The sequence below is a fragment of the Triturus cristatus genome, chromosome 1_2 (assembly GCF_964204655.1).
Source record: "Triturus cristatus chromosome 1_2, aTriCri1.1, whole genome shotgun sequence".
Taxonomy (NCBI): Eukaryota; Metazoa; Chordata; class Amphibia; order Caudata; family Salamandridae; genus Triturus; species Triturus cristatus.
In genome coordinates, this window is record NC_140580.1 from 1,095,213,030 (window position 1) to 1,095,240,062 (window position 27,033).

Below are 27,033 nucleotides of genomic sequence, written 5' to 3' on the forward strand. Positions count from 1 at the left end.
AGTAATTTTTACCGCAGACATTGGTTTATACAGCTTAAAACCTTCATCAATTATAAGGTAGTGGAAAGTTTCACCCACAAAGTTCGGGAATCACAACTGGTTATCATCGTAGCAAAGATGTCTGCAGGTTATTCAGTATTCACAGGAAGAATCACTTGTAATCACTAATTCTTAATCCTAGCATCACCGATATGCACTGCATTGGTAGTTCCAAGTTCAGAATTACCACAACCAGGGTTGGTCTGGGATAGAAAATCGGCCCGGGGACCAAAGTAAAAGTGGCCCCGTTTAATGGACCAGCTAGGTTAAAAAAAAAAAAAGTGGCCCACATTTAGAAATCGGCAAAACACACAAGATGCTGGACGGAATGTTGCACATTGGCAAAACATTCACCCCCAGTCACAGATCTGGATTTAATCCATCGTTATTTTGCTCACCACGCCACCCCAGTTCAGACATGGCCATATGCAAATCAGTCTTGACCCTGTGCCTCATGGGAACAGTCCAGCCCGAACTGCCAAGCAAAATAACGATGGATTAAACCCAGATCTGTGACTGGGGGGTGAATGTTTTGCTAATGTGCAACATTCCGTCCATCATCTTGTGGGTTTCACATTAAGCAATCAGGCAGTTTTGAACTTATACAGCCACGCTGGATAATAGTAAGCAAGGTTTGGGAGACTCCGGCACTTGTGTTTGCTGCAGCCAATGCTTGTGGCAATGTCAGAGAAATCAACAGCAAACCCCGTCCCACATGGCCATAAAACTGGCCCAGAAACTGCTGAAAAGCCCCACTGATCGATCAGACCAGCCCATCACCCTGTAGGCCCGTCCGATCCGGCCCACAACCAGATAACTCCCTTGGTTTCAATGAGGGCGTAAGTGCAGATTTTTGGGATGTAAAAGATGATTATAATTCACAGGATTTGGACATAGATTTCTCATAGTGAAATGCTTTGCAAACTGGGGACAATGGCAAAGTTTTGCATTGTCTGTGTAGCGGATGAACACTGGTGTCTAACACAGATGTCTGAACGTCATGCACATCTGCCGAGGCTGAGCACTGCTTCAGCTGGAACACCCACTTGGGTAGAATGTCGCACTGTTTCTACGTCTTGCTTGCAGATAGCTTTTAGCTGTCTATTGTTAAAGACCTATTGTGGATAATACCAATACCTACAATGGGTTTTGGGTCTGCCCATTCCTTGACTTTCTTGTTACTTTTATATGTGTGTTTTTCTTTTTCAGGGAACTACTTTTGTCTTTTTCTTTTGGCACTCCGTGGGAATGCATGTTTTTCCTTACTCTCTCGCCTATGCGTTGCAGTCACCCTTAAATACCTCCCTCCACGCTCTCTCGCTCTCTCTCTCTCTCTCTCTCTCTTTTACTCACTCTTCCCTCTCCACCGTTGCTACTCCCATACTTCCCAGACCAGCTTTTTTTTAACTGTCCTATTTCCGTCCCACCCCATGCTCATTCAATGCACTCCAAAACCTCAGCAGGCTGCCTTTGAATTCTTTAAAAAAATGTTTTATTTGTATTTTTTTGAGAGGGCCTGCTCGCTACTATTTCCTTCTAGGCCGCTGCTTTCCTCTGATGCACATTGGGGCATTTTTTTTATTAATTACCACTTTAAGATCATAATTACTACTTGGGGATCAGTGCCTACCATTTTGGAACGGTAAATAAAAAAAAAAAGTAAAGCAACATGTGTGGCGATACCTGGGGACATATAAATCATTTGGCAACCGAGCATTCCCCCCCCAAAATGATACAGCATTTGAAACAATCATTGACAAATGCAAAAGTTCTGGTAATGCCACAGAATAGTGAGTCGTACCCGCTTTGGTTGTTTTAATTTGTTGGGTGTGAGCAAAGCTCTCTTGAAATTGCAGCATTGAGTTAGGAGCGAGAGGGATGTCCCTGAATTTGAATTTGATAAGTTACTCCCAAAAAAAACATCTTTCTTCCTTTGGGAGCGTTGCTGAGCCCTTTAGTGATGAACAGCAGTAAAAGAAATGGGACAAAAATCCATACAGCAGTTAAATGGAAAGGGATTCGTGAAATAATAGACTGCCGGGCTCTGTGCATCCTGCCTCGGATCCCATTTGGTAGCACATTAATTGGGCGTTCAGCCAGGGAGGGGTTGCAGAGCTATTGAAATTCAGTATTTTTATAGCACTTTAATTTAACAATGCTTTATGAAGAATATGCGTGCTGCTGTTGGTAGCTAAAGCATAAAGCATTACCAGTTCCAAGTAATCGCACCTGAAAAAATAAAAAATATTATCCGAAATGCAATAAAAACAAGCATTTGCAGTGCAATAGGTCTCGCATTTGCGCGAGTTTGAGCTATTCACAATGCAAATAACAATGCCTTTTATATTTGTTTTCGTTTTAAAAACATAAATAAAAGGCATTGTCATTTACAATGCCAATAGCTTTAACTCGTGTAACTGCAAGACCTATTGCATTGCAAATGCTTGTTAAAGTTTCTCTCGGAAGGTGGGAATGCTGCCCTTAGTCTGAGGCCAAAAGGGACAGTGCTCTATAGCAAAGTTTTTTCCTAATGTGAAGCGTCTCCTTCCTTTTGTTCTGTGCCGAGTTTGGGACATTAGGCAAATTGATTTCTTGTGTGAGTGCTGGGGCATCTATCAAAGTGATGTGGCGTTTTTGCTGCCAGTGTATTTAAATGCATGTGAAAATCAGGGTCTTCTTTGGGTATTCAGGCAGTTCGATTTACAAGTTGAGTGGTTTCTGGTCGGAGGGGTGGAGTACCAATGCTTCTGCCAGCCACTGGCCTTGTTGCAGTGTTTTGGGACATATGAGGTAAGGGTCTATGTGTTTGGCAGACTAACACGGTGTGAGCCTTCCATTGTAAGTTGATGGTAGCGTTCCCTTCTACTGAGGGCAGATGAGTCACAGAAGAAAGGGTAGGGTGTAGTGAGTGTGTGTTGGTCACAATTCCGATCTGGACACCATTGGTCATCATGACCTGGTTTCTAGGGCTGACCTTCGAGGAGTGGTGGCGTTTGTGTGCCTGAGAGGATGGTGGGATAGTTGCTGCTTAAGGTCAGTCGCTCCTTTTTGGATTCTTCCAGTTTCAGGACTCTCCTTGCCATCATGATGCAATGACAGAGAAGAGTTTAGGACTTTGTGAGTTGTGGGATCAGAAGTGGGAGGAGGTCGCCCTGAGTCTTTAGGAAGGGGTGGATTTAAATATTGATGGTGCTAGCTGACACTTCTCCTCCATGGGGAGCTCCTCATGGGAGCTGACTGGAGCCATACAAGCAGAGGATCGCTGTTGAGACCAGTTGATGGGGCGAGATGAACACCAAAAACCAACGGAGGTAGAGGTTATTTCAAGTGCAGAGAAGCAACAAATCATGCTAGCAAGATCTGTGGTGTCAAAGGTCAGATGGGCCTTACATCGCTGGCAGGTGTCTCTTGGCTTTATCGCCTCCTTCAAGGGTGTCTTCCTAGGTTTTGGGGAGCAATACCCTGGCTGAAAACAGACTTTAGGGAGTCAAGGAGATTAACTTTTTAAGTTCGTCTGAATCCCCTGTTACTATCTTTGCGTTTCCTTCCCCTCTCAACAAACCTTCTATCTAGGCAACCGCAGTGAGATGCATTTTGGCACCTACCATCAACCATTTTCTTTCCATGCCCTCCCCTCTATTTTGGTACACTCCGCAAAGATCAGGACAGCTGCCGGAGATGGCTGAACATATGCATGAATGAATAAAGGGCTTGAAAGCTGACTAAACACCTCCACAAGTTAATCATTTGATGCTAACAGGCGTGTGACCTCCTGATCATGAGTTTTAAAATTGCCAGATGACTTCTCAGCACTTCATCCTTCTAGGGATGATAAATTGGGTGCCGCTAACTTAGGTAATTGTAGCCCCAGTTAACAAGGTTTACAGATGCTTGAGTTGTATAGGGAAGGCGTGTGGGAGCAAAGGTGGAAGTGTGAAGGTGCTGGTGAAATAAAAAGGTAAAGGAGCAATCACGGGGCGGAAGAGACACACAATGTGAACACGATAGCAGAAGGATGGGCAGGATGTAGGCACACTGCTTTATTGCTATTAAATAGATAGAAAAATGGGTGGCAAAGAGACGGCAAGTCTTAAAATGATATCGATTTATTTCCGGGATAGAGTATTTGGATGAAAAGACAGCAAGCATACAAAGCAACAGGCCTCAGGTACAGTGACCTTTACTCATAACTGTATAAGTAGCACTTCAGCCTACTTGGGCAATTTCTAAGTGCTGTAAATACCTGGTGCCACTCTTGCCCTATTTACTAGTACTCAGGGTACCAATGTCGTGAGAATGGAAGGTTGAGTTGGCTTTGTTGGGATTCATACTTTTCAAGCATGTGACCCCCAGAGCGTCCTTAAGATCCAGCCTCCAATGCTACTTTAGGACCAGATAAAGACACCCATGTGACGTTGTTATGGGATGCAGCCATAGGGTAGAGTGCAATGTCCTCTATGAGGTTATTTGTGTAGAGGTCAGATGACAGTTGGCCGGTGACCCCCTCTGCTTATTCCGTTCTGAACTGGGGAATTACTGAGGGCTTAGCCAGACAAAGGGGTTGGTGTGCGGCCCGAGCATCTTAGGGTTAGAGGTGGGTGAGCCACCGAAAGCGCGAGTCTGACTTGAGACGGATGTATCCCTTTGGCTCAGCTTGACAACCTCTAAGAACCTTGAGCCAAAAGCTAGCTGAGCCAATAAACCTTAGCTGCGCGCTCCAGTGCACTCCGATGCACCCAATCGCATCTTTCTCCAAGGCCTCCCCCAACATGCTTATGACACCGCCCCCCCCCCCCCCTCCTGCAGCTAGGGAGGCTCGGATAATGACCTGTAAGGGCGCAGGGGGAGGGGGCAGAAAGAAACACACGGTGCAAGGGGCTGATTCTTAAGTTTGTAGGAGGGAGCGAGAAAACAAGAGCAAGAAACCCAGAAAGAAAAACAACAAAAAAAAAGTAGAGAGGGTCGATAAAGGGAGAAGACAAGAGAGCGCCAGTGGCTTATGGAGAGAGCGAAAGAAAGAGAGCGATGGCAGAAGATTACGGGAGGCAGTGAGACGGGAAACAAAGAGAGGAAGCAAAGAGACAGAAAGAAACGGGACAAAGTGAGAGAGACAGAGGGAGAAAAGACAGATATAAACAGATGGAGAAGATGGGTGGGCTCCTCAAACCTGCACGCGCTGTGGCCGATGCTCCCTGCAGTCGACAAACTTCAACGGTTCTCGCCACAGAGCGACTGAAGGGCAGCCCTGTGCGCCATCGCATCTGCGTGGACCTAGCAAGGAAAAACAAGCGTGGCCCCGGCGAGCCTCGCATACAGGAAGGGGCCGCGAGACGCGCTCTGTGGTGGGGGAGGGGGAGGAGCATTGAGGCGCAAAAGTCAAAGCAGGCTTGCTGGCGAGTGGTGTGCGATGTGCGCGCACCATGATGAGAGAGGAAAACCATATGGCGCCTCTGCTCGTCATTGTGCGCGTAACCGCACGACGGTCGCCAGTGGGCTGAAGCGCTTCACAAAAGCGGATTGCATGGCGGCACGATGCACGTGATTGTGCGCGGGCTCGCCATGCAATCCGCTTTTGGGAGCACTTTTGGGAGCCCCTTACTATAGTCTCGCATAGCAATTGCTATCGCAATAGCTAGGCGAGACCTAAAAATATAGGAGTTCTCAGTTCGAAGATGTTTGTCAGGGGATTTTGATAGGTTGGGTCATAACACGTGTAGGGTCTGGGGGCTCTTCAGTACTTCAGTGTCACAAGGCTAGGGGTACTGGAGTTCAATGGGATTAAGAGCAGTGCTTAATGTGAGCCGGTGGTTTCCCTTGTTCGGCACCGGCACTCATGGTAGTCTGCCACATGGTGGCGGTGAATGTCCAAATTAGAGATGAACAGAAACACAGTTGTTTGTTCATTCAATTTCTACTAAATAATTAATCCACCCCTCTCCTCCCTCCTTCCCAAGCTATTCTTATAGAGTTTGGGCCTGGAATAGTCTGAATTATCGCACTTGTAAGGTGTTATGGATAGTAGTTGTGTTGTTTCAGTCACTGGGGAGGCTGGCGGGGGCAATGGGTGGTGCAGACGGCAGTGGCCTCCTGACGAGGGCCCTGGCACTTATATTTTTTTACAAATCACGTACTGCTTGAGAGTGCTGGTGTGTTAGGGAGCAAGGGGTACTGAAATGTCGTAATGCTTGTAGTACTCCAATGTTAGAAGGCTTGCATGCACTGGAGTGTTAGAATGTAGGCTTCAGTGCTCTACAGTGTCTCGGCATTCGAGAGAACAGTGCTATCACCAAGCTTGGTGTTCTGGAGGTCACTAATCTTTAGAGCTCTGATGTGTCAGAGAGCAAGGAGGGCCAAAGTGCCAGAAGGTCTGTGGTACAGAAGTAAGACAGGGCACACAGGAACAGGAATGTGAGGGTGTTTTTTTTTCTCAAAACAAATTTTATTGCTGACAGACACAAAATGTCCAGGTGGTACTGGAGCACCATTTGTATACATCATGGCAATGGTATAGATGTCAACGTTTACAATATACAATTGTCGCAGTAAGGAATATGCTATAAATTGAATTAAAAGAAACAGTGGTCCTTAGAACATTCAGGATACAAATGGAATAAATATAGTCCAGAATCGATACTATATTGGGGGATGTCCAGCCGGACAATCCGTTTTAATTCTTCAATGAAACATTCACATATAGGACATCATACTGATTGTGGGACACAGGTCACTCGGAATTGGTATACTAGAGGACCTGGCAGCATTGAGTGCATTGCCACCCTGCCTGTAAATCAAACACCGCGCTTACGTTGGATTTCCAACCCCCCGGACCCGATCCTCGGTTAGTCCTCGCACAGGATACCACACGCTCTCGCATAATTGCTCGAGCGTAGCTGTTAACACCTGCCTACGGCCCTCCCGGACCGTCCCTCCTCCGTCCCTCCTCCGGACACTATTCTGTTCGCGTGTATAGGGCAATTCCTTATGATCAGGCCAGCACACATTCACGTCCTGATGATGATCCTAGTATTTTACGACAGGATCGAAACGTCGTCGACCTCAGTTAACAACGTGCACATTAATCCATTGTGTAAAAAAGTGCATTTGTTGTTGTAAAAAAGCTTTTAACATTGGATAATGTAAACAAGCTCTTTCCGTCTTGCCTGAAATGCCCTTTTGTTCACTTGTTTGTATTTGTTTTTATGTGATGTCATGTCTCTCTGAAGGATACAGGACTGTGTCCCACAATCAGTATGATGTCCTATATGTGAATGTTTCATTGAAGAATTAAAACGGATTGTCCGGCTGGACATCCCTCAATATAGTATCGATTCTGGACTATATTTATTCCATTTGTATCCTGAATGTTCTAAGGACCACTGTTTTTTGTAAATTACTACTACCCAAGGTCCTTGATTACCTTTGTTTGGGTTCCCTTGTTTCTTTTCAAATATAAGTTGAATTAAAGGCATATAAACATTATTAACCAGAAACATCAGTGTCACAAACTCCATATGTAACTTGTCGTACAAAGTCTCCAATTGTAGCGTGTGTGTACAGATATAATTATTCACAGAATCAATACCCAACATTTGATCGTTATGGCAGATCTTCATTACATATCGCAGAAGAGATAGATTCAAGATATAGACCCCGGTAATCAACCCACCGCTTCCCAATCTTCAGATGATTCTGAGGACATCCCCGTGCCAAGAAAATTGGTAGTTCTAACCCATGGAGAAATCAAGGCCCCGTTTCCAGGCCCCTACCGATGGCGGTGAAGTCGCCTTCCAAGCCTTCGCAATGTCGCGCTTGGCGAGCGTAAGCCCCAGGAACAGCAAATGCCTCTTGTATCTATTGCCATGAATGCCCACCCTGATATGGAGTAGAGTTAGACGCTGTGACTGTGGAATATTCCACCCCAACACCTCAGAGAGACGGGTCAGCACTCCACGCCAAAACCGCACCTAAGCAGTACACTCCCAAGTCGTGTGGAGAAAAGTGCCCTCTGCAATTCCGCAGCGCAGACAGTTGGGGGATGTGATCATCCCAGCCCGCCAGAGCCTACAGCGAGTAAAATACACACAGTGAAAATACTTAAATTGTTTAGGGCGAAGGCGTGCAGCAATGGCTGCCCCGCACGGGGACTCCAAAGCTTCAACCCAGTCATCTTCATCAAGTGGGCCTAAGTCATTCTGCCAAGCCTCTCTGGTCTTAGTAAGTGTAGTACGGCTATTAGTAACCAATGTGCGATATAGCGCTGTGATCTTGTGTGTGCCCATCTCACCAAGAAACACCTTGGCCTCAACAGGGTTAAAGTCGTAAATGCCGTCTTGCTGTGCAAGGTACGGGGAAAACGCGTGGCGAAATTGTAAATATTTATAAAATTGGGACTAAGGTATTTGGAATTTAGTGCCCAATGTTGAAATGCCAATAGAGTCCCGTCTCACAAAACCTTGTAGTTCAGCCAATTGAGGTAAAAGGCCATTACACCAAAGAGGGGTCTCTTTCGTAAGTTTGACCCACCACCCCATCCTGCGAAGCGCCTGTCTCCATATCACAAAGAACATCCGAGTTGTGGGTGGTAGCGGCTTGAGCGTCGCACTTAGAATATAGAATTGTCTGTAGAGATTTAGAGTCCATTAGTCAATGCTAAACGGCATAGGCCGGGTCACATCTATCCCCGTACTACCAATCGTTTGAAATGAGAAGATGAGACGCCGCGTGATATGGGTGGATATACGGAGTCGCGATACCCCCGCAGTATGTGGACTGGAAGCACGTTCGTAGTGCAATGCGCACAGAGTCCCTCCCCCAAAGGAAGTGGCTAAGAACAGTGTTTAATTGCCGATACCATGTATGCAGTATTGGGTAGTGATGGTTTTGAAGTTGATAAAGAAGACGGGGTAGCGAGACCATTAATGCGAGGGGATTTCGAGTGTTTTGGAGTCTCACAGGGCGTGAGGACATTGTAGTGTTGCTGAGTGCGGGAGTACCTGAGTGTCACTGGGCTGTAAGGTACTGGTGTGTTGTTGATATGAGGTGCTGGAGTATCAGAAAACTTGTAGTATGGAAGTGTTATAGGATAATAGGGAAACAGGAATGTCACAGGTTGGAGATACTGGAGTGTAACGGGGCCTGAGCACACTGTAGTGTCAGGAACTACAATGTCACAGTCTGAGCACACTGTAGTGTCACTGTGCATGGGAGACCTGGGGTGTCATTGGACTTTAACCTACTTCTGTTTTATAGGCCCGGATTACTGGAGTGTTTCATCGCTTCAGGGCACCGTAACATCCTTAAACCTGGTGCCTTGGAAGCGATACAGCAGTCGGGGACAGTGTAGTGTCACTGAGCCTATGCGTATTGAATTGTCACTGGGACTGACAACACTGCAGTGTCACTGACCCTGCGGATTCTGCAGTGTCAAAGGCCTTTAGAACATTGTAGTGTCACTGAGACTGGATGTACTGTAATGGCAAAGGCCTTTAATACATTGTAGTGTCACTGAGCCAGGGGTACTGCAATGTCAAAGGCCTTTAGAACACTGTAGTGTCACTGAGCCTGGGGTACTGCAATGCCAAAGGCCTTTAGAACATTGTAGTGTCACTGAGCCTGGGGTACTGCAATGCCAAAGGCCTTTAGAACATTGTAGTGTCACTGAGCCTGGGGTACTGCAATGCCAAAGGCCTTTAATACATTGTAGTGTCACTGAGCCAGGGGTTCTGCAATGTCAAAGGCCTTTAGAACACTGTGGTGTCACTGAGCCTGGGGTACTGCAATGCCAAAGGTCTTTAGAACATTGTAGTGTCACTGAGCCTGAGGTACTGCAATGTCAAAGGCCTTTAGAACATTGTAGTATCAATGTCAGAAGGCTTGAGGACACTGTAGTGTCACGGAGCCTGGGGGGACTGGAGTCTCACGGGGTTTGAGAGGACTTTTGTTTTAGGGTCAAAGGTAGGAGTGTTTCATAGGGTTGCTTATCGAGGGGTTAAAGGGCGGCACCCAGGGTCTCGGTGGCTGTTCTTCGAGAACACAACTGACTTGACTCGAGTCCAGCCTCGTTTAATTGGGGTGTTCAGCGGCTCCAGTGGATACCCCCCAAGTTCCAGTTACTTGTCTCCAACGCTGGTCTGGGGTCGCTTCCCCCACACAGGAGTAGTTGCCTATGTTTCCACTATCACCTAAGGCAGAGTGAGGGCGCGTGGTATTGTGTCAATGTGGAGTTATCACTGCCTTGGTCACTCGGCACTATGTCAAAGTCAATTACTTCCAGCCATGCTTGTAAGGCAAATGTACGTCATTTGGTAGAAAATTTAAATTTTGAAATTGTCAAGCGCTTTGTTACCTCAGAAAATGGAGGGGAAACAAATAAAGGAAGGAGAAAAATGACGGCGGGGGAGCACAGAGAGAGATAAACAAGATATTGTGAGGAGAGTGAGAAAGCACTGTAGGTGAAGCGACTGTAGGGTCGGTGAAATGAGTGTGCATTAGGGGGATGTTAAGTGAGAGAGAGGAGCGCATAAGGACTGACTAAAGCTTTAAAGAAGAGAGATTTCACTGAGAGGTTGTCAAGTTAGAGAGTAAGGAGTGCAGATGGAGAGGTTGCAAAGAGAGTGAGTAAAAAATACGGGTGGGCGGAATGTGAAGTGAGTGAGTAAAGAGATTATATAAAGTGAGTAAAAAGGAGTGAGATTGAAGTGAGTGAGTAAGAAGTGCAGTTGTAGAGTATGTGACATGAATGAAGTACTGTGGATGAAGAAACTATGGCGGGAGTGAGTAACATACCTAGATGGTGACGTTGCAAAACAAGTGAGTAAAGAGTGAAGGTGGAGATATTTTGAAGTGAGTAAGGACTGCAGATGAACTATTGAAGTGATTGTGAGAGGGCTCCAAGTTAAAAGATTATGAGACAAGTAAGTAAAAAGTGAGGGTGGGTGCGGAAGGAGAGAAGATAAAGAGATTGACGTGATTGAAAAAGGACTGTGGGTGAAGAGATTATCAAGCAATTAAGTGAGGAGTTTGGATAGACAGTTTGTAGAGTGAGTGAAAAAGGAATGCAGATGAAGAGAAAGTGAAGCAACCAAGAAGGGTGCACCGATTTGGTGATGGTGAACTGAATGAGAAAGAAGTGCAAATTAAAAGATTGAAACAATTGGGAAAGACGGCCGATGAGGAGATCGTGAAGTGAGTAAGTGGTGAGAACGCTATAAAGTGAAGAATGGGTGAGAATAAAACTGGAGCAACATCAACAAGAGATTGTGTAGAATCAGCATGAGCTGGACTATAGATGAAGAAAGAATGGATAGGACACAGATAGAGAGTTAAAATAGTAAGTGTATGCAGAGAATCAATGCAGGAGCAAAGAGAGTGAGTGTGGTTTATCAAGGAAGTCGGAGAAAAGGCAGAGTCAATGAGTGAGCGACTGATCTTGCTCTCTTGGTGCCTGGTCGCTGAAGCACGCAGACCTCCATGTTTCGTACACGCATATGTAGTACCAGCTTGATTTGCATACACCCTTTTTCAAATGTCCTTGAAAATGTATAAATAGAGTGCAAACCAGGCTCCGAATGAAGAACGTCCTTTACTTCTCCAGCTCCTTTACTCCTGGGGACATGTCCTCTGGGTCTTCTTCTGACCCTCCTACCCTTGTAGAAGTTCTGCCTGCTTCGCGAGGGTTCGCAGAACATTCAGTGTACTGTGTACAACGCAAGACCATTAAGGATTCATCGACCCTCGTTTAAGTCAGTGATGGACAATTTAAATTTGTGCTGTTTCTTGAGCCACACTCTCTCTCTCTTCTTTTTTTTAGCATGCTATGGCAGAGTATAAGTTGTACTTTACACACTTTAAAGAGCAGACAGGACAGTGGAATGTAGATGCCTGGTTTCAAGGTAGAGAAAACATTCGACCTACCTCAGTCGCAGGTGTTTTACGTATCTGAATGGCCTTGAAGTATTTTGTGTTGTGCCACAATGTCGCTTGAACCCATCGGTAGCTCTGGGTGTTACTGACATTGCTACACAACCCAGATGCAGTCGCAGGGGCCTGTTTAAGGTTTCCAGTAGGACAGAAGCAAAATTGGTCAAGGGCCACGTGGGTCCTGTCCCTCTTAAGCGGGATTGTGGTGATCGTCGAGGTGCCTTGCTTTGAGGGGCCTTGATCTTTTGAGCCAGTTGTGGCCCTCAGCCGTGAGTGTTCTGGGTTCCTATTGTTGAGGGGAGTAAGAGCAGAGTACTGATGGCTCATGCGGGGTGAGAAATATCGTCCCAAGATGGCTCCATTTCCTTTTCATGGAGTTGTGTGCTGGTGGCGGGATGGGGTGACCCTGGGCATGTTTTTAAGTCTCGCCTAGCGAAGCAGCGCATGCGCTGACCGCCTTGGCGAGACCTATTGTTGTCGGTTTGGTGGGCGAAGGGGGACAGAAGATGTGCACGCGCCCGGACAGGTGATTTGCACATCTCCTCGTTTACGGCTCGCGGCTTCACAGCAGATCGTAACCAGCAGGGTACGCGCCCAGACAGGAGATGTGCACTCCTATGGTATGCGGGCAAGGCTGCTTCCATCGCTTGCACACATACAGCGGCGTTAACATCGCGCTCTGTTTAGTGTTTCAGCCACCCTCTCACCGGTCCTTGTCTCAGTTCTTGGGGCTGGAAGAACATTCATCCCTGCAAATTCTGAGTGTAAAAAGGGATTTCATGAATGTTTTGGTAAGTTCTGACACAGTTACAAGAATATGTGGCTGTGATATTAACTGGGTTGGGACAATGCGCTCTAAAGACTTCGATCCTATGGAGATGTTGGTATATTTGATTTGTTTTGACTTATTCAATGAGCAACACATTTTACCCTTTTGCTGATGGCCTTCATACTGCAGTGCACTAGTAGAGTTTTCCTGAGTTATCAATATTTTACATTAAAGATGAACCGTATTTTGCCACTTTATTTTCGATGTTATTAGATGGCCTCTCTGCACTCCATAGACCGGATGTGAGAAATCTTTGAATCCTCCTTGATAACAGTTTGACAGTCTCAGATTCGGGTTCTAAAGACTTCCTTGACTGCGGGTACTTTGTTAAATCTCCGCTTCCGGCGCTTTATGTTGTAATAATCTTGTAAGGCATAGAGGAGGCTCAGGTTCTCCATGTGGCTTGGCTTGAAACCGCCATCGTTTCTCGTTCTGTTACTTTTTTGGAAGTAAATAAGTATTTGGCAATGTTATTTATGGGGAGAGCTGGCAAGAATGTAACGTATTTAATTTCGATTGTTAATGTCCGATTTTAGCCAGGACATCTGGGCACGTTGCCTTCCTCCCAGCAGTCACGACCTCTCTTTTGGATTTGAATTTGGACGTTTTATTTCTTGGATACATATGTAAAAGAAAGTTGTGAATGTGTGAACTGCAGAACGTGATAGACTTCTTTCCGTTGCATGTTAAGCACCTGTACCGTTAGTGACACGATTTTCCACGGTTGATAGTTTTAATATTTAGATTTTTAAGTTGCAGTGCAGGACTACAAGTTTGCACATTTCCCGCATACAGTAAGAAAATAAACTCCAAGTGTGTTTTGTTAAAATAAACGTTAACTCACTTCCTACTGTCCAGTTTAAATTATATGTCGTTAAAACCAGTGCTTGGAATGAGAAATAGAAACGCAGGTACCTCTGTAGCAGAGTACTGCTTGTTTCTGAGAAGTTCCGGAGTCTCCAATTAAAAGTATCGCTTCTCTCCTGAGAAGTGCCGGTACTCAGTACCGGCCCATTTAAAGCACTGGTTAAAACACAGTGCTTACTCTCATTATACCTTCCTATTTTGGTTCCCTATAGTCTCACTCGACAAGAATACCCTCCCTTTTCTCCAGATCTGTATTCACACAAAAGGATATAATAGTTACTGAGATGTGATCTGAAAAGTTGCTTAGACTGTCACTTTGGCTTCTGTTTTAGCGCTTAAATCTTTGACTTAGAAGACGTTTTTGTGTGAAAACTTTTGGTATGGCTGCAGCGCAGATGACGGTGATCTCTCCCTAGAGATGCCGAAGAAGAGCAGCTGTGTGTGTGCAGGCTCCAAGCATCCCTGGAGAGCGTGGCCTTCATCAGGAGCCCTTGGTATTTCAATCTACGGCTCCACCAGTGGATTCAGACTCCCCCAGGACTGATAGAGTGCTGCTGGAAGTTCCACGGAAATCTCGACAAACTGGTTCTTGCCTTCGTGCGCATCTTCCTGCTGAGTTCTCGCAGGTACACACAGGTGCAGTAAGATGCTGGCTCCAGCCACGGAGGTGGCGGCCATTCTACAAACCCTCTACAAGACTGCTGCCTTGGAGGAGGGTTCCACGCGTAACCTGAAGACACTCAACTGACGGCCACATCCCAGTAACTCGGAATTAGCAACATTGAAGTGATACTTTCAGTAAAGTTCACATGTGAGGGTTAGAGAGCGTCATCATATTACCGAGGTGCAGACCCGTGATAAGTACATGCTGGTCTAGAATCCAGTGTTTCTGGTTTCCTTCCCTTCTACGGGTGGGGGTACAAGGGTACAGTATACATGGAGAACCGTGCCTTTAATTTCAAAACACTCCTGTGTCTTTTGTTGGGAGAAAGGGATGGTTACAAGTGCTACAGCCGTGATTGATACCCGTTTAGGTCAAAAGAGTTGTCTCTTCTTTGGACCCTCTAAAAGGTTCAACCCAAGAAAATTAGAAATCATATGGTGCGCACTGGGTTGTCTCATCCATGCAGTCTCCTCACTTCAGAGGCTGTTTGTTTAAATTGTCCGGATAACCAGTGCTTACTCCGCCCTGGACATCCACTTTTGCAATGAATCTAGCCTCAGCTGAGAAGGCTACTCTGTTGAAACACCATCGCGCATACCCCTTTGCCAGTGGTCAAAACCACTAAACGCATAGGCTGGACTGCAAAAGCAAGCATTTGCAATGCAATAGGTCTCGCATTTGCGAGAGTCTGAGCTATTAGCATTGCAAATAACAATGCCTGTTATTTGTTCTAAAAACCAAAACATAAATAAAAGACTTTGTCATTTACAATGCCAAAAGCTCAAACTCGCGTAAATGCGAGACCTATTGCATTGCAAATGCTTGTTTTCTCGTTGATCAGAACTTAGGGTGAGCTACATTGAATAACGTGGAGCATCCAGCTTGAGCCTTCATCGTTGGACACATGTCCAGCGTCTTGTTCATGGCCTCTCACCCTCATCACAAAGGGTTCGGAGGAAATAATTAAGCCAATGAGAATATTTTTGTTCAAAAGGAAAAGGGGAATGGAAGGAGAGTTTCGAAGTCCATAACCCAGTGACTGTTCCTTCTCTGTAATGTAGAGATTCTTCACGTCTTTGGTGAGGGAGCACAGGCATGTGACTACTGTCCATGCACATGTTTAGGTTCCCTTCTGTAACGTGTGTGTACGTCTGTGAGTTTGTAAATGAGGGATGCATTTAGAACTCTTTACATTACCTACAAGAATAGCAAACATCAGGACATTACAGATGTGTTACCTGGGGGGCCAAAACCCAGATGCTACCAGGTGGAGCCCCTATAAATGATTTGCAGCTGTTCAACTTGATCTTTCACAAGGGCGTGAAAATACCCCTCTGCTGCTGAACACATGAACGGATTTCCATAATAGTGCAACGTGTTAACTCTAGGTGTTGGCAAAGTTAGGGAACTTCACGTGTGTACTTTGTGGCACTTCTTTCAAAATTGTTAGACCTTCGTGAACTTCTGAAATTTGACTACGATTTTGTTTTATAAACAAGTGGAAGATTCTAAAAGGGTTAGATGACAAAACACCAGACATGATCTATTTTTTCAGGAAACTCCTACCATTAGAAAATTGTTTGTGAGGAGTTGGAACATTTGCCCACCAACCATGTTGTGCTAAGTCTACAAAGTTAGGGAAGTTGTGAACGTTGCACACCTTTCCCCATACAACTGGAATGTTGCAAAGCCCTACATGCAAATAGGAGATTGTTGATAAAGGTGACACTGAGCCAGCCACCAGGTGGGATAGAAGCACCATATGTAAAGGGTATGGTGAAGCCCAGGTAGACAACATTAAATGCAGCAGAAGTTATCAAAATTGCTCTCAATGTCTGCTCAAGAATGTACTCCTTCCGTGTTTGACTCGCCAGGCTGAGACACTAACAGTCAACTCTACATTTGCGCACTGCCAAAAAATGCAAGTTTAGTAAAAAATGGCCTCATACATCACCTTGAATCACGCTGTGCTGCAACAAGAGACAGAGAATTAAAGCCATCAATGACTTCTCTAAAGCAGACACAGGTGCTTTTAAATTATTGCAAGTGGGTCCCTGCTATGCGATTACAACACATATAAATACATATAAAGAACTTCTATTCTTAGATCATTTAAATCTATTCAGAAAAGAAACGCCCTGTTGGCATTATCAGTATGTAACCCTGGCTTACACGGTACCCATTTAACTTTTCTCATACGTAATTTTTTTCCTAATAGTTTTCCTTCAGGAAAATTTGTGGTGCACGTCTTGAAGTGCTCACACACAAAGCAACTAAAGATATTCTCCATATATATATATATATATATATATATATATATATATATATATATATATATATATATATATATATATATATATATATATATATATATATATATTCACCATCCGTCTGCAATACGTGATGATAATACACTCTCAGGCTCCAAAGAGAATGATAATCAGGAAGTTTATTGCCACGCTACGCGTTTCGGCTAAAAAGCCTTGTTCACACGATGGAAGAACAAACATTTGTCACCATTATGTACACATCTCACTCAACGTAAGTTAATAAACATAAATAACGGACTCTGCAAAAAACGGTCTAAATCAGGCTCCAGAAACCGCCGCGGCAATATTGGAACAGTTATACAGATTATGCCCTGTGGCTTTCCACATCGCTGGCAGTATAAAGGTATTATCGTTTTTGAAATACAAAAGCCAAACATTGGGAGTAACACCAATTATAAAATTAATAACCTCTAAAATTATATCAGATTATGTCATACAAACCAAATGCAGTTTATCAATGGCGCTTACACTTCTGACACCTGTAACGCCCATCTGTCCTTATTCCATCTGGCGCTTGCACTCCTGATATGTTTCTTTTTTTGTTATTTATTTGTACGGTACTATTGTTCCTGTCTGAATTTTATTATCTGTCTTTGGTCTACTGTCTTTGAGTTGTGATGAATGATTGTGTGTATGTATGTTTTGAATGCTGAGTGGGACATGTCACTGTTTTTTACACTAATTGTATGTATTGTCAATTTCTATATCACTCAATTGCACTATATAAAAAAATGCTGTTTACCAAACAAAATATATAAAAACAGTTTATTTGCATTATGTGTATCTACAAACAAAAAAAATAACTAAATAAACTTGAAATTTATTTTTTATATCAAACCAACATGTTGAACTCTTTGTTGTTCGTTTCATGTTTGATGTATCCCCTAGTGTGGTTTCAGCTCCCGATTAGTGTTGTTTGAATTTGGGACCCAAGCTTTGGGCCCACTCTATATTTATGAGGGCCTGATTTTGCTTTTGATTCTTTTTTATCAATGGCTCATTGTCAGTAATGTATTTTAAATAGCGTGTATAGACCGTACACAGGAAAGAAAGAATAATTTAATCACGGTGCCTCATACTCGTAAAGTGACGTGTGTAGTGTGCAAAATATGTATCTTGAATCTCCTCCATACATGAATAACATTGTTCTGTCAATTATCTATGCCAATGCATTGCAGTTGTATAAGTACCAGTACATGCCCTCCATCACCTACAAGAATATCTGCAGCAGTGTCATGGGTGCTAGTGCCCATACATACTTAAGAAGAACCAATTCTAGGTCGATTTACAAGGAGATTCCAGGAAATGTAATGAGGGCCAGTGCTCATAATCACCCAGACATGGGCAGAACATATGTCAATGTAGAAAGAGGAAACTGATCGTGACAATTATGAATCTGACGTGATACCGACTCGTGAAGTGCCTCCGGAAGATATTCTTGTAGATGATGGAGGGCATGTACTGACACTTATACAACTGGTTATCATGGACACATGTCCAGTATGACTGTGTATGTCCTTGTGTGGATACAATATAATCACTTTTATGACAGTTGAATCACACCATAATATCACTGTACAAACAGTTCACTTCTCCCTTAATTGAGGAACAGACCGTGGTGTAATCTACATGACGACAATTTTCACTCTAGGTCGTAACCATACCAAATTACAAATACATTGGCATAGATAATTGACAGAACAATGTTATTCATGTATGGAGGGGATTTAAGATACATATTTTGCACACTACACACGTCACTTTACGAGTATGAGGCACCGTGATTAAATTATTCTTTCTTTCCTGTGTACGGTCTATACACGCTATTTAAAATACATTACTGACATTGAGCTATTGATAAACTGCATTTGATTTGTATTACATAATCTGATATAATTTTAAAGGTTATTAATTTTGTAATTGGTGTTACTCTCTATGTTTGGCTTTTGTATTTCAAAAACGATAATACCTTTATACTGCCAGCGATGTGGAAAGCCACAGGGCATAATCTGTATAACTGTTCCAATATGGCCGCGGCGGCTTCTGGAGCCTGATTTAAACTGTTTTTTGCAGAGTCCGTTATTTATGTTTATTAACTTATGTTGAGTGAGATGTGTACATAATGGTGACAAATGTTTGTTCTTCCATCATGTGAACAAGGCTTTTTAGCCGAAACGCGTAGCGTGGCATTAAACTTCCTGATTATCATTCTCTTTGGAGCCTGAGAGTGTATTATTATCACGTATTGCAGACGGATGGTGAATTATTTTACCGGGTGCTCTTCCAGTGTATACACCACCCTCCATGGGTCCGTAGTCTCGTCAGGAGCAATTTGGATGTACATATATATATATATATATATATATGTCTGTGTGTGTGTTGGGTGATGATCTAGGCTATTTCACAGGTGACTCCACTAAAGGTGATAGCCAATTTAATTAACCAGGCATCCTGGCATTCTTTGACAAGTTACCAAATGAAGTTGGTAGTCGAACCATTAGAATATATATACATATATTTACATTATTAACAGTAGTGCTTTTCTGATTGTGTAATTATCTTGGTACATTAGTTTAATCCAGTCTTGTTAACTATGCAGTTCTAAAGGAGAGCATCTATTGGATAATATTAATGTGTCCAAAGTTCAGCTTTAATCTGTCAAACATCTAAATTGGGATAAGAACGATGGGCCCTTTAAAAAATTCCTTGAAGACTAGCTTCATTGACACAACTTTCAGCTTTTTTCCCTTGCCCTGGGCGCAGCTTAAGTGACACTGGCTCCAATTGGAGGCCAATCGAGTGTAACATCTGGATCCTGATTAAATGTGATGCTGCGGTCCAGCTTGGAAAAGCATCCTCTAGTTCCTTCGTGAGCGAAGAGCTAACCTTTCACTGGATCTTCCGCAGCCGAGCCCGAAGCCAGGTCAATTTACCAACTGCTGTCATGGTGACGAGGATGATCATACAGCGTTCAAAATCAGACGTTGACGTTAGCGTGTCAAAGTGGCATTGTCTACTGCTTTTAATGAATGGTTCAGTCGATGGCCGAGAGTGCGATGGACTCTGCTGTAGCAATGTAGACAATGAGCGATGACGTCTTTGGGCATGATTAAGAGTTGGTCGGTGTATTTTGACCTGTGCATAAAACCCTGTTTATTCATGGGTCGGAATTACGAGTTGGTAGTTATTTTAATGAATGATGCATAAATACCTCAATAGTCATTACAGTTTGGCAGGTCAAACCTGCCGTAATTTAACAGGGAAAAAGCATACACAATTTACCTTATCATGAGGATTTTGGTACATAAAACACCAAAATCTACAGTATTCCTAACATACTCATAATAGGTGTGATTTATCACACAAAAATTTTTGTAGCCGCTACTATTGTTATTAAGTGTGTTAAATAGCACCTATACTCATAATCAGGGATTTAGGAGCATAAACAAAAGGCTCACTCATTAAACAGAAATCCAGCAAGAACAAAAACTGCTGAAGGCGGTGACGTGAGTATTTTGTATACAGGTAACAAGTCCTTCAGAGAGTGAGCAGCACCTCCTGGCACCCCTGGCCAGCAGTAAATGACCATTGTCTGAAATCCCGCCATAGAGCGTGAAATGACCGGTACTTTGCATGACTCCTGAATGTCACAGCGCAGTAAAGAAATGTTCTAACGTAAATGCAGGATTATTTTAAACATAAATTGTCCACGGTTCCCATGGAAACGAATAAGTGTGTTTCATGCGGATGGCTAGGCGAGGTTTAGAGTCTCTCAAGCCATTGGGGTCTACTTTTCTATAACAAAGGTGCTGGGCTCGCTTGGGTCAATGCAAGACAAGATGCCCAGGGGGGTGGCATCTGCAAGAGGAGGGGACCCTATTGCCACTGCAAGCACTGAGAATCACTCCTGTTACAAGTATTGATAGAAGGGGCAATGGCTACGTCTAATTTTCCAAAAATGCTTACTTTGACCCTCGTAATGTTTATTCTAGGGCAACTAAGCCCTAAATAATGGGGTGTCACCAGGACAGGACTACTTGTTATCCCCACAATCTGCAAAGGTAGCCCATTGTTGCCCTCATCACATGTCGCATGTTGCACACAAATTTACAGTTACCATGTGGTAGTTCTGAGCCTTTCCCAAACAAGCATGAGCTAATCTCCCAGGAATGAGGAATAACCAGATTAACGCTCCTATTTACCACCTACTCCGAGTGGTAAATGTGAGCTCGACGGCAAGTGCAAAGTGGGCGTGGAGACATGAACAGTGAAAGGGAAAGGGGGAAATTAAAAAGGATGCCCTGATAGAGGAGTGGATAACATGCGCTCCCTTGCTGCTGAAAAAAAGGCCTGGACAGGGACAGAGGTTTGGTTGCTGTTGCAGCCAATGCTTCGTGCCAATTAAATGGGTGGGGAAATCAGATTGAGTCCCACACACAGGAAAACCAAGTGCGGGAACACTGGATAGCGCTCCACCATACATTTAATGAGGGACCTACAGGGGAAGACAGGTGGCAACATGTCAATGTGCCTGTCAGTTTGCCCACCTGGAGGCAGGTGGGACAAAATCTGCATGGAGGCTGGTGGGTTATGGCTCAAGTGGGGGAGCTGTGTAGTGAATGTGATGGGAGCAGGTATGTGGCAGTCAGACAGTTACTGCCAGGTGGGGTAGGGAAGCAGTTTTTCCAAGGGGCAGTGCATACATTTTGCACATACGATGCAGCTCTTCTAGAGGAGCAGTGCATACATTTTACAAAAGAGATGCAGCTCTTCTAGAGGAGCAGTGCATACATTTTGCAGAAGAGATGCAGCTCTTCTATGGCAGCAGTTCATACATTTTGCAGAAGAGATGCGGCTCTTCTAGAGGAGCAGTGCATACATTTTGCAGAAGAGATGCAGCTCTTCTAGAGGAGCAGTGCATACATTTTGCAGAAGAGATGCTGCTCTTCTAGAGGAGCAGTGCATACATTTTGCAGAAGAGATGCAGCTCTTTGAAAGGAGCAGTGCATACATTTTGCAGAAGAGATGCAGCTCTTCTAGAGGAGTAGTTCATACATTTTGCAGAAGAGATGCTGCTCTTCTAGAGGAGCAGTGCATACATTTTGCAGAAGCGATGCAGCTCTTCTAGAGGAGCAGTGCATACATTTTTCAGAAGAGATGCAGCTCTTCTAGCTGAGCAATGCATGCATTTTTTCAGAAGAGATGCAGCTCTTCCGAGGAGCAGTGCTTACATTTTGCAGAAGCGATGCATCTCTTCTAGAGGAGCAGAGCATACATTTTACAAAAGAGATGCATCTCTTCTAGAGGAGCAGAGCATACATTTTACAAAAGAGATGCGGCTCTTCTAGAGGAGCAATGCATACATTTTGCAGAAGAGATGCATCTCTTCTAGAGGAGCAGTGCATACATTTTGCAGAAGAGATGCATCTCTTCTAGAGGAGCAGAGCATACATTTTACAAAAGAGATGCGGCTCTTCTAGAGGAGCAGTGCATACATTTTGCAGAAGAGATGCAGCTCTTCTAGAGGAGCAGTGCATACATTTTGCAGAAGAGATGCAGCTCTTCTAGAGGAGCAGTGCATACATTTTGCAGAAGCGATGCAGCTCTTCTAGAGGAGCAGTGCATACATTTTGCAGAAGAGATGCGGCTCTTCTAGAGGAACAGTGCATACTGTTTACAGAAGAGATGCAGCTCTTCTAGAGGACCAGTGCATACTTTTTTCAGAAGAGATGCAGCTGTTCTAGAGGAGCAATGCGTACATTTTTCAGAAGAGATGCAGCTCTTCCGAGGAGCAGTGCTTACATTTTGCAGAAGAGATGCATCTCTTCTAGAGGAGCAGTGCATACATTTTACAAAAGATATGCGGCTCTTCTAGAGGAGCAGTGCATACATTTTGTAGAAGAGATGCAGCCCTTCCGGGGAGAAGTGCATACATTTTTCAGAAGAGATACAGCTCTTCTAGAGGAGCAGTGAATACATTTTGCAGAAGCGATGCATCTCTTCTAGAGGAGCAGAGCATACATTTTGCAGAAGAGATGCATCTCTTCTAGAGTAGCAGTGAATACATTTTGCAGAAGCGATGCATCTCTTCTAGAGGAGCAGAGCATACATTTTACAAAAGAGATGCGGCTCTTCTAGAGGAACAGTGCATACATTTTGCAGAAGAGATGCATCTCTTCTAGAGTACCAGTGCATACATTTTGCAGAAGAGATGCAGCTCTTCTAGAGGAGCAGTGCATACTTTTTACAAAAGAGATGCAGCTCTTCCGAGGAGCAGTGCTTACATTTTGCAGAAGAGATGCAGCTCTTCTAGAGGAGCAGTGCATACATTTTGCAGAAGAGATGCAGCTCTTCTAGAGGAGCAGTGCATACATTTTGCAGAAGAGATGCGGCTCTTCTAGAGGAGCAGTGCATACATTTTGCAGAAGAGATGCAGCTCTTCTAGAGGAGCAGTGCATACATTTTGCAGAAGAGATGCAGCTCTTCTAGAGGAGCAGTGCATACATTTTGCAGAAGAGATGCGGCTCTTCTAGAGGAGCAGTGCATACATTTTGCAGAAGAGATGCAGCTCTTCTAGAGGAGCAGTGCATACATTTTACAGAAGCGATGCAGCTCTTCTCGAGGAGCAGTGCATACATTTGGCAGAAGAGATGCAGCTCTTCTAGAGGAGCAGTGCATACATTTTGCAGAAGCGATGCAGCTCTTCTAGAGGAGCAGAGCATACATTTTACAAAAGAGATGCGGCTCTTCTAGAGGAACAGTGCATACATTTTGCAGAAGAGATGCATCTCTTCTAGAGTACCAGTGCATACATTTTGCAGAAGAGATGCAGCTCTTCTAGAGGAGCAGTGCATACTTTTTACAAAAGAGATGCAGCTCTTCCGAGGAGCAGTGCTTACATTTTGCAGAAGAGATGCAGCTCTTCTAGAGGAGCAGTGCATACATTTTGCAGAAGAGATGCAGCTCTTCTAGAGGAGCAGTGCATACATTTTGCAGAAGAGATGCGGCTCTTCTAGAGGAGCAGTGCATACATTTTGCAGAAGAGATGCAGCTCTTCTAGAGGAGCAGTGCATACATTTTGCAGAAGAGATGCAGCTCTTCTAGAGGAGCAGTGCATACATTTTGCAGAAGAGATGCGGCTCTTCTAGAGGAGCAGTGCATACATTTTGCAGAAGAGATGCAGCTCTTCTAGAGGAGCAGTGCATACATTTTACAGAAGCGATGCAGCTCTTCTCGAGGAGCAGTGCATACATTTGGCAGAAGAGATGCAGCTCTTCTAGAGGAGCAGTGCATACATTTTGCAGAAGCGATGCAGCTCTTCTAGAGGAGCAGTGCATACATTTTGCAGAAGAGATGCGGCTCTTCTAGAGGAGCAGCGCATACATTTTGCAGAAGCGATGCAGCTCTTCTAGGGCAGCAGTTCATACATTTTGCAGAAGAGATGCAGCTCTTCTAGAGGAGCAGTGCATACATTTTTCAGAAGAGATGCAGCTGTTCTAGAGGAGCAATGCGTACATTTTTCAGAAGAGATGCAGCTCTTTGAAAGGAGCAGTGCAATCTTTTTACAGAAGAGATTCAGCTCTTCAAAAAAGCATTACTGTCACTTCTCCGAGGCACTGTTCTACGACACTAGCACCGGTGTTGTAGTGACACTGTTCAGCCACACAAGCAAACCTCCTGTTGAGTAATACCTGCAGGTCTCAGCAGAATGGCAGTACCTGCAGTCACGTGACTACATTACTCAGAAGAAGCCTAGGAGAGGTTGTGAGACAAGGAGACGTGTGCACATCTTCTTTCCCAGGCATGCACGGCTCAGCACCACAGCTCAACACCACAGCTCAACTCGGCAGGATGATCAGTTAAATTCATACAATAGACTTATGTTGTTCTGCTTTTCCAAAACCAAAAGCAATACTTTCGAAGCCAGGTACACGTCATTCAGTATGAATGTGGCCATTAAAAACCTTCCCACCCATCGCGTTAAGAATCCTCAGCCAGTGGGCATGTCTGATTTGCTGAGTGGGGCCTTGGCATTGCTGCCCACTCACTTGTTGATTTGTGGTTATATATCAATCTCCCTGTGTGTATGCACCAGAGATACAAAGAGGAAACTAATGCAAACAGTTGTCAGAGCGCAGTATCCAAGGCAACTAAAGACAGATTATTGCTGGGAAAAATTATATTGTGAGAAAAAACATTTGGAGACTGAAAACAAACCCAAGTGCTGAACGGCAGCGATCCATTGGCAGGCATCATTGTGGACGCCTAGGGAGGGGCGGGGTCCTGCAGCATCACTCCAGGACCCATCACTCTGCTCAGGCTGGACCATCTTAATGGGAAGCGACCATCTTGAATTCAAAGATTTCACCAACATGTGTCCAATGAATGCAACTTGCACTTGAGTGCGAGAAACTACAAGAGTCCAACTGGGTGACGCTGCCAGGACATGTGAGATCTTCACCAAATCAGCAGAGTGGGTGCCTTCAGCAGTTGCAACTATGAAATTTGTTTATAACAAGAAGGAACTAACCAGATCCCAGGGTCCCATAAATGGAAGGTGCGCAATTGAATGTTTTGGCTTCATGGTGTGTTGCCTCGATCTTCCCAGGTGAAACTCTACCTGGTCTCTTGGGTGAAGGACACCTCTGCCTGGGTGTAGTTTTGCTCAAAGCGCACACCGCCAGGCAACGTGGGAACCTGCCCTTTCCGGCAGTGGTTCTGTGCTCTAGGAATGCCGATAGAGACGAGCACCAGCACAGAAAAAGGTGAGTGTGTGTGCTGTTGACTTGTACTTTGTACTCTGGGAAGGGAATTTCTCCCTGAACCACGGGACAGATATGTTGACATGGCACCGTTCCATGGTAGCGGAGAAAAGGACGCCGCGGGGAGAGCATTAGTTACAGTTAGGAAAGGTTACAAGCGAGATGTTCTACCTTTCCCCGATGGGCCACTCATGACAGTTTCAGTTTCTCATCTTGAGTTCTCTGTCGCGACGTCCAGGAGAAGGACCTCGGACAAGGAACATAGGGGACTGTATGTGAAGCCAACATGGGTTCTGTTGGCACATCGACTTTTCATCAGCAAGACAGGTACTGCATACAGCTTTAGATCACCGATTTTAAGTTTGACTCACTTGTTTCTGCACAATGCCTGATATTTCTAATATTGTATCTGTGTATGTATGTGTGTTGGTATTTTACATAGCGCCGCCATAGCTGGTGATCACGGAGCGCTGTACATTAAGAAGGAGGTTGGGAAACAATATAGGGTTATGTACCTCAAGCGGGGATTTACGTCTTGTAATTACACAATGACAGTATTTTTCGTATATTTACAAGTGCAGTTCACATATTTAAATTTTTTGGGAAAGGGAATTTGACCAGAAACATATTTTGCCTCTAAGGGCCAAAGTGGCGATTCCATCCCAGGTCTTCAGATTGAAGAATCTTTCATTGCGTGTGTTTTTACTTGGTGTGTATCGCCCACCAAAGACGAGTGCTATGATGATGCGATAGTAATTCTGTTTTACAGGCTGCTAAGCCGACAACAGTGATATTCCTGCTTCAAAAATGTTGCGCAAGGGCTTAAGGGCTGTGGGTTCCTGCTTTTGTTTAGGCAGGTGAAAGGGCTCTTTGTCTTGAATACCTACTTTAAGCATATCGATAATTACATCCAACTAAGTGTTGCTGCTGTTAGCCTTCACTCTGTTACACATATCTTGCTATAGCAAGGTTAAACAAACATTGGCAATGCCAATCGGTCTTACTTACTAATGTCAGCAAACATAACGATCCGCTTTTGACATGGCTTCCGGCTTTGTTAAAAGCCACAACTATGTAAATCTGAACATTGGCAGGGGAAAATGTTGTGTGTCTGTCTGTAGGTTGTGTAACAGGATCCAAATAACGGGGCTGGTGCATCCGAGACAGGCCCTTTTTGTTTTTTATATAAATATTTACTCCGTACTCTATGCTCATGGTAGCTTCCCTTGTCTTGCTGCAGTCCTCCATAGGTATCTTGTAGCATGACAACGCAAGTCTCTGAGTTAGACCTGCCTCTGCTTGCCTGTGTGGTGCGCTTCAGATTGCCTTCACAGATCTTTGCGGGCTTCAGAGCAGACGGTATTTGAGGATGCACACTACAAAACAATAGTGTCCTTTTTCACTGCCATCACTTTTTATTTTACTCACTAATCTTCTTAGTTTGGGGCACGTTTACAACTCTTTGAATTGAGATAGAAAGTCGCGGTCTATTAAAAAAAGCCCGGCTCTGCACGCCATCTTGGCATGGATTGGGCCATTGACTGCAGCAGCCCCAGCAGCTAGTAGATATAGAAAACGGACTAGCATTGTGAATCCCTGCTTTGATGTCCATTTGAGGCAAGT

The 27,033-nt window shown here is 44.4% G+C and overlaps 1 protein-coding gene across 9 annotated transcripts in view; it reads left to right on the forward strand.

Moving 5' to 3' along the window:
- Positions 1-27,033, forward strand: part of DAB2IP (DAB2 interacting protein) — a 1,477,580-nt gene that overhangs the window by 978,063 nt on the left and 472,484 nt on the right. Inside the window, exon 1 of one of the 9 annotated variants that reach the window (XM_085613696.1) lies at positions 25,160-25,737. The exons of the other annotated variants lie outside the window; for them this stretch is intronic. Within the exon in view, the coding sequence (XP_085469822.1) occupies positions 25,697-25,737 (41 nt within the window). The 5' untranslated portion in view covers positions 25,160-25,696. Of the gene's footprint in view, positions 1-25,159; positions 25,738-27,033 lie in introns of those variants that run through there. 9 annotated transcript variants of the gene reach the window in all.